General features: G+C 39.9%; 1 protein-coding gene across 1 annotated transcript in view; it reads left to right on the forward strand.

Annotated features, from left to right (window-relative positions):
* Nucleotides 1-8,000, forward strand: part of b3galt1b (UDP-Gal:betaGlcNAc beta 1,3-galactosyltransferase, polypeptide 1b) — a 44,228-nt gene extending 36,228 nt beyond the window's left edge. The window contains exon 2 of the mRNA XM_031858678.1: nt 5,197-8,000. Within this exon, the coding sequence (XP_031714538.1) occupies nt 5,431-6,417 (987 nt within the window). The 5' untranslated portion in view covers nt 5,197-5,430 and the 3' untranslated portion in view covers nt 6,418-8,000. The remainder of the gene's footprint in view (nt 1-5,196) is intronic.
* The last annotated feature ends 561 nt before the right edge of the window (nt 8,001-8,561 follow it).

Here is an 8,561-nt window from a genome sequence, read left to right on the forward strand (position 1 = left end):
TAGTTTGGAAGTGGTCTGACATCATGGCTAGTTTGGAAGTGGTCTGATATGCATCTCACAGAACTGTGATGTAGAAACCTGAATGACTGAGAACAGACTTTTCACTGTAGCAGGAGGTGGCCTATTGGCCTATACTTTTTTTAATGAAGGAGAAGATGTAGACGTACTTTTAAGAAGTCAATTTTATGGAACAACCATCTTAGACACAAATTATTGTTCAAATCATTGCATCTCAATAAGTCTAATGGTGGGGATCTTAAACGAATAAGACATTATGAAAGGAGTAATATAATACTGATAAAGTATGCAACACAACCATGAAAATATTTTAAGAAATTTAGCTCGTCATTGAAATGTTATTTCATCCTTCTTTTTTACAATAACGATGACTTCACACTTTTCCTCATACAGCCTTTGTCTACGAGTCACGACAAACCAGTGATGTGTTAGCTGTCGCCTCAGCCCGAATGGGTGCACATTCAAAGAATAGCATTGTGAAATTAAAAACTGACATTGGAAAAAGAAAAATCATCATAATTCATTTCACAAGTTCATGTTGTTTAACACTGCGGGTAACCTTAGCAACATGGCGAGATAGACTTACAGCAAAGAATGATCGACACAGGACAGAAAAAAAAGGTAAATAATGATATAAATGCAACACTATAGTGATTAATGGATCTAACGGGGCTGTCGCTTAAAGCGATGCCTCATTATTTAGCAGAAGTGTGTATTTTTCTCAGTTGATGTACTGAAGCCATCTTTGTTTCAAGAACAACAGATCTTACGGTACACAATGGTCTTTCATAGACAGGATGATGAAAAAGCTTTACAGGCACAGGCTGGTATAGTTTAAATTAAAAAAAAAGTGTCTTTTCAACTTGTTCGTTTTTCATTTGTGTTTTATGATGACAGTACCAGAAAAATGGCACATAAACTGCAAAGAGGATCAAGTAAGTGTAGTGAGAAGCATCTTTTAATGGATTTGAAAATGTGTGCACGGTCACTTTCTTCTATGTCGATGAAATCTCATCTATCAGCTTACAGATGTGTCTTTTATCAGGATGCTTGCAAGGGAGATTTAAGACTCTACCACTTGCTGTGCCACAATTTTCACATCATTTTTCACACGTCTCTGCTATTAGGCAGTCGTGTCATCAGTATTCATATGTCATTCAGTTATATGTTATTGGTAAAAAAAAAATCTCAGCTGTGGTTGTAATCCACAATTAGAATTAAAAGTCTGAGGGGAGGAGGAACCCCACCTTCATACTGAACACTTTTATTAAAACAGCATGGTGTAGATAAACTGTGAGTAAGATATTAAAATGCAAATCGTGTGTCATCTCTTATGGTCTGTCATTAGTGTGCTGTGTAATTAAAAGTATAACCAGCATTATTTAAAGAGTGTTGTGTCCAATGAAATCCACGGTAATCAATTAAAATGTTGAGCTCAGGCTCTCCTCAATACTCCAGCTTTGTATGAACCAGTTAATTCAATCTGGCAATCTATTAGCTCTGAGACATTGTTATTGGAAAAACACTTTGGAGACCCGTCTATAGGTAGTGATGGGGCCATGAATCAAAACATTTTTGTTGTGTGCAGAGGAGAGTGTAATAGACCCTTTTTAGAAACCAGTCCGCCAAACAGTCAACCCAGAGGCCTGCAAAAAGAAATGTCATGTCTTGATGAATGGCTGTCTTTTGAGCTGTGCTCCCCATACAAGTTTACCTCTTGCTGTATAATAAATCATGATAAATTGGGTCTCCGTTGGAAGTATAGGCTAATTATTTCCTCATTTCAGTCCCCTCCCCGTTGTGTTGCTGGAGTACGTTTCATGTCCTGAAGGTCCAGTGCTCAACAGTTGTGTCCATGTTTTATGTTTTACTGTCCTTTCTGACAGTCACCTGCCCCAATCTGGTCCCACAGAGTGGGAGTTTTTATGACTGACTCTGTGTGACATCCAGTGTTATGGAGACTGATTAGGATAATAGCTCTGCAAAGGTCTGGCGGCCTGCCTGCAGGCTCCGCTCCATGCTACAGTCATCGAACCACAAGCGAGAGCAGCCACATCTCTGCCACAGAGAACCAGAGGCATAAACTACAGAACAGAGCTGTGAAAAAGAAAATATATAGATATTTTAGAGTGTATCCAGCAGGAGATATGTATGTCTTTATTGCAGTTGGTCATTGTTTAATGTCACTTGCAATGTGACACAATCCAATGCGATACAATACAATTTTTTATTTTCAGCTTACACTGAAATTTACGTAATGAGCTGTTGAACAAAGTGGGGCCTAAAGAGCACATTTTAGATATGATGACTAATTCTGACAGACGAGATATTTTGAGTTCATCACTTTTTGAGTCACAGCAGTGGAGAGTTGTGCCAATCATCATCCCTGGTGTTTTGATTTGTTGGTGTTAACTGGATCCTTATTAACTCACCTTCCATCAAAATATGCTTTTCAAAAGTTAATCATCATTGTGTTGTTCTAAAACACTGATGCAACAAGGCTCATTACATGCCTCAGTAGTTGTGACTCCTCTGAAGTTTCTCTTTCTGTTTAAAAAAAAAAAAAAAAAAAAGCCTTTGATCATATTATTATTATGATGCTATAAGAAAATCCACAATCTTTGTGCATGGCAGCTTTTCTTTAGAAAATCTTCACTTTGCCATTTTATCTTTTGGAGGTCAAACGAGGCAGCGGAGCAAAAAGCATAATTACGTCAGGTCTCTTTTGTTGAGAGCAGATTGTCGAGCAAAATTCAGCCAGCTTAATAAAGCTCTCATAATCAGGACTTCCATCTCTCTCTTATACCCGTTCCTTCTCTCACTTATATCTTGTTAATATCTCACCAACTGATATATGCTGCCACCCGACTCAATAGCAAATGGACCCATTTATATCTCTGTCTCACTTATGGAGACAAAAACCACACACAGAAATGTCTGATGTTGAATATAAAGTGATGCACTGAATGATGCACAGTCATCATGGCCGTTATAGTCGCACGGATTAGCGATTCATCATTTGGTTCGATTGATCGGCACTAAAAAATAAATGACTGCACGGAGGGGTAACGCTAGCCTTCTCTCCGAGCCATGGTTCGTCAGTACACGAGTCATTGAAGAGACAAGGCATTATGTAATTTCTCTCACTTCAGGTTTGCTTAGGCACAGAGCATCTGGTCTTAAAATGAAATTCAGAAGGAGCAAAATGTGCAGTCTTCAGCATCAGTCAGAGTCTGGGACAAACTGAGTAGTCTATCTAATCTGGTGGTCTGTCTGTGTTTGCACATGAGGAACCCAGACCAGCTCAGAAGTGTTTGTTCTGGGAGGTACTGTCAGGAGTTCTGTCTCATAAATATTCTTTGCTTCATTCTGAAATGTGAGATTTTAAAGTGACAATGTGGGACATAGTGACTGCTTGCTGCTAGCTGGCCCTGGTCATTGTGTATTTGAACATGTGTACATGTACACACACTGCCTTGTTTTGTGTCGGTTCCTGTTTTCCCCTTGTTATTAACCTCAGAGCAAACAGTCAAACAGTCCTGTTATTCTGTTTTCCCTCTGCCTTACCCTCCTCTGGATTTAGAAAGTATTGCCGTCTCTGTGTATTTCTGGCGTCTGAGTAAACTGCTGGTAAAGGCAACGACTGTTTGCTTCTCTAAATCCTGTGAGATATTACTGTGACAGCACAAGGGGAGGAGAAGTCTGATATTGTGAGCAAATACTCTCAACATAAGAGTTTTGCTGAAAGACTCTGGTGAAAAGGGAACATAAACTGAACCAAACAACATTTGTAAGACTCTATTCTCAAACTGACACCAAATAAATAGTATAGCTGTAGTCACAGTGCAAGTTGAGAAGGTTTTTTTCTCACAGTTCACAGGCATAAAGTCCACTACTTCATGTAAGAGATTGCCTTTCTACAAAGAAGAAGTCATTGTTTTCAAAGCATGTACCGTATCCTCTGATGTTAATGTCATGTTTCTCAGTCTAACAAAGTACCTTGCTTTACAATATGGGTATAGACTGCAACTAATTGCAGTCTATGGTTAAATGGAATTCAAATCATGTCATTACGGCTAAATGTTTCTGCTCAGCCCGGGTTTTCTACTTCTCCAGCTTTGAAAATGGAAATGTAGGGTTTCATTACATTATGGCCATTCTCCTGTGAAGTGCTTTTTCTGTTCTGGCTTCCGTAAATAAATAAAAAAGCCACCGCGAGCTTCAAAAGCCAGGATAGATGATATACATGCTAACATAGCATACTGCTCAGTTACTGCGCAAAGAGCACAAATGAATGCCATTTCAGTCTCCGTGCCGGAGAACTACTGCTAAAAGAAATAGACATGCCAATTTCTATCACAGGCAGACAGTATACAGCAGCGCAGCTTTGAACTAACAGGGAGGGGGGAAAAATCCCCCCAGGGGAGAAGTTTATCATGGCATCGTGTTTCCTTTGTGCCACCATATCACACTGTTATGCAGAATGCTGCCTTTGAGCCACAGGCCCGGTTCTAGACTGCTTTGAAGGGGGGGGGGTATCACCAATGTCTAGTGTTAATACGAGTGCCTTTTAGGACTGTAAGCTATAAAGCATACAGTTCCTTATTTTTATCTCAAACCGTGTCTCAATAGGCCGTGTACGGTGATTTGGACCTTCCACAAGGATATGGAGTAAAGTAGCCAGCTGAGGGGGGTTCAGGGGGCATCTAGGGGCATGCTGTATTGATATACTTTGCACCTAAATACTCTCTCCCAGTCACATCACTGGTCTCATAGCTCTGAGACAGCAGTGCCAATCACAGTTAATCGTGACATTCAGAATCATAATTTAATCCCAGCACAAAGTGATGTGGATTTAGATCCCCAATACTTTCTAAATCTCTTTTGGACTGACAAACAAAGAATTACAATTTGAGGTACTGTGTACACATTCATGTATCAGCTATAATAATCTAATATGTTTTGATACTAAAGCACTCACAGGGGTATGCTTTGATATGCTTTCTTCTGCATTGTTTCTACAGTACTTGAATACTTGAATACTTGAATATATATATATATTTATATATATATTGAATAAATATATTATGATAGTCAGCATTTCCTTATTTGGTTAACTTGTTGCTAAACCTATATATATACAAACATGTAATGTATTTATCTCTCTCTCTCTTTCAGATGTAAATGGGGAAGAAGAATGTCATCAAGAGAAATTGGATATCCATATGAATTTAAAGTGCTTTGCATTAAAACACAAACAGCATCACTTCTCTCTGAAGTAATCCATTACTGACAGTTAATGTCAAACTGCACACTGGAGCAGCTTCATGCTGCCTCGCTGGGTGAAACATTGCTAATGGAAAGAAAGCTTTATAAGATCCTGCTGATCAAAACACACCTAAATGCAGCATAATGCCTTCAAAAGTGTCATGTTTATACCTGTTGACTGTGGTCTGCTGGGCGAGCGCTCTGTGGTACCTGAGTATCTCTCGCCCGACGGGCACCTATGTCGGCCACATGTCTGTGCCTATACGCAAGGCTGCGAAACCCCCAAAAAACATCACCTTCACCAACATCCACACCCGCTCCCTTAACCCACATGCCTTTGAATTTGTCATCAATGAGCCGAAGAAGTGCGAAAGTGACGCTCCCTTCCTGGTCATCCTCATTAGCACCACGCACAAGGAGTTTGATGCGCGGCAGGCCATCCGTGAGACCTGGGGGGATGAGAGCACCTTCGGCGACATCAACATCCTCACCATCTTTCTGCTGGGCAGGAACACAGACCCCGTCCTGAACCAGATGGTGGAGCAGGAGAGCCAGATCTTCCATGACATTGTGGTGGAGGACTTTATTGATTCCTACCACAACCTCACCCTCAAGACCATGATGGGCATGCGCTGGGTGGCTACCTTCTGCCCCAAAGCGCAGTATGTCATGAAGACCGACAGCGACATCTTTGTCAACATGGACAACCTGATCTACAAGCTCCTGAAGCCCACCACCAAGCCAAGGCGGAGATATTTTACTGGCTATGTTATAAACGGTGGTCCCATAAGGGATATGCGCAGTAAGTGGTATATGTCCAGGGACTTGTATCCCGACAGTAGGTACCCACCTTTCTGCTCAGGCACCGGCTACGTGTTCTCAACGGATGTTGCTGAGCTCATCTTCAAGACTTCATTACACACAAGACTGTTACACCTGGAGGACGTGTATGTGGGACTGTGTTTGCGTAAGCTGGGTATACACCCGTATCAGAACAGTGGTTTTAATCACTGGAAAATGGCCTACAGTCTCTGCAGGTACAGACGGGTTATCACTGTGCACCAGATCTCCCCGGAGGAGATGCACCGCATTTGGAACGACATGTCCAGCAAGAAGCACCTGAGATGTTAAGAGACCCAAGGGCCACTGAACAACAACTTCTTTTTCTTTGCCTTTTTCCTCCTTGTAAAAACACTGACGGCTGCTGCAAGCCTCTATTTGATGACAAATGTTTTCATTAGCATCCATCTATGTCTATCTCTGCTGATCATGCATCACGATTGTTAATGAATGCATGAGGCTTGTAAAGCGCGTACGCCCACGCATAATCAAAACATGGTGTTTGTTACTGAAAAGTAATTTTGTATTCCAAGTACAAAATTTAAGCAGAATATTCCTTATAAGCATTAAGTCAATCAGTGCGAAGCATTAAGTAGTGTGGCCTGATGGGTAGAGACTGTGTTTGAAAGCAGATGACCTTGGTTCAAGCCCTGCTAAAGTGTCCTTGAGCAAGACACTGGATCTCTACCAGCTGCATGGCTGCTGAGTAAGCACTCTGATCTTCCTGTAGGAGAGCAAGCCAAAAAGACAATTTCTGTGCAGGAATTAATTAGGTACTAAATTACTATATCACAACTATAATAGTATACGAGAGAGCAAATGGTAATCATATCGAACAACGAACCAGATTGTCTGTTGAGGTAAAACTACATAGACACGCTAGCTGCTCTCCCCTTTTTTCATCTTTATAATAAACACAGTTGAATATATACGCTGCAGTATATCGTTAGTCTCCCAACAGACCGAACCACGTTGAAAGTTCATTTGATATTTTTCAACTGATCATTTTTCCTTTGCATTGCTAAAAGTGAAACCACATAGGATGTTCTTTTATTTATGAATTTTGCCTAATGTTTTTGTTTACATATTTTTATAACTTCACTGCCTCTTCTCTCCGATAAAGCCAGATGTATATTTTGTTTTTTAAATGCATTCAGTTTTTTCTCTCCTCTTTGACATTTTTTGTACTTGAGGTAATTGTGTGTCTCAGCTACCAGCTCGTTACTCCAGCTGCTGCTCTTGGTTAATGATTGCTGTATGTCAGCAGCTATTGCAGCGCATCGCCTCCTCCATATATCAAGAGAAATACAGTATCACATTGTTCAAGTAGGAGTTTAGCTGTAGCTAAGGCCATTACAGACTGGATGTATCAGTGTATGTATCTGGCATATCAGTGATAACTGAAGCGCTGCTACTGACATCACGGAAAGATTTTGTGCTTCTCAGAAAATGTGGCTTTCATGGACAAATTTTCATTTCTTTTTTTGAAGGGTTTTGTAGTATTAAAAGCTAATGTGACATTTACTGTGAAAAGCATCCATCCCGCAAGGGGTTGTTGTTATATATTGTATGTTTTTTATATTAAAAAACAAATAATTAAAGTTACATTGCTGCTTTCACTTGTTGCCTGTTTTGAGTTCCCCGTTATACATTTACAGAAGGTTACTTTAACTTTATTGAAGAAGAAGTCATTGTGTGTGTAATTAAAGAACAGGTTGTTTTGTGGTCACAGAAGGGAGTATTTTAAATGATTTAGCTATTTCAAGCAGACTTACATAGCTTCTTGAACAACGGATTTGGCTACAAATCTAAAATTATACTTTAACAAAAGCATAACTAGAGATGAGGCTTTAAAGTCAGCAAACTCACTCTATATCGTTGGTTACACAGCAATATATATCTAAAGTTTGCCAAGTTTGGATAACCAGGATTGTATTAAATTGAGCAATGGTGCATTTCGTTGCTCATGAATTAAACTTCTCATTTGTAAGAGGAAAAATATTGCTTTTGCTCATGATTTTTCTTCTCCAGAAAAAATCTATTTTATATCATTCCATCCTGGAAGAGGGATCCCTTCTGTGAAGCTCTTCCTGAGGTTTCCTCCGTTAGAGAGGTTTGTGGGGACGGTTTCCTTAATCGAATGAAAGGTCTAAGGGCAGAGGGCATTGCATCCTCTGCAGATTGTAAAACCCCTTGAAGCAAATTTGTGATATTGGGCCATCTAAAAAAATGTACTTGATTTAAAAGTCCATGCTGTAAAATTGCCAAATGCTGCCGTGAGGAAAATTTAGAGTTGTGCCTTTTATAACCAAAAAATCTAAATCAACATTTGAAAACTCAACCTCAAAATCATGAGATATTTGAGTTTTAGGGTAGGTGGTATCAAGTTATGACTGAGTATGTTATGACACTGTGAGCTAATAGAAAAAACTCCA

The sequence above is a fragment of the Anarrhichthys ocellatus genome, unplaced genomic scaffold (genome assembly GCF_004355925.1).
Source record: "Anarrhichthys ocellatus isolate YVR2014 unplaced genomic scaffold, GSC_Weel_1.0 scaffold20, whole genome shotgun sequence".
NCBI classification, from domain to species: domain Eukaryota; kingdom Metazoa; phylum Chordata; class Actinopteri; order Perciformes; family Anarhichadidae; genus Anarrhichthys; species Anarrhichthys ocellatus.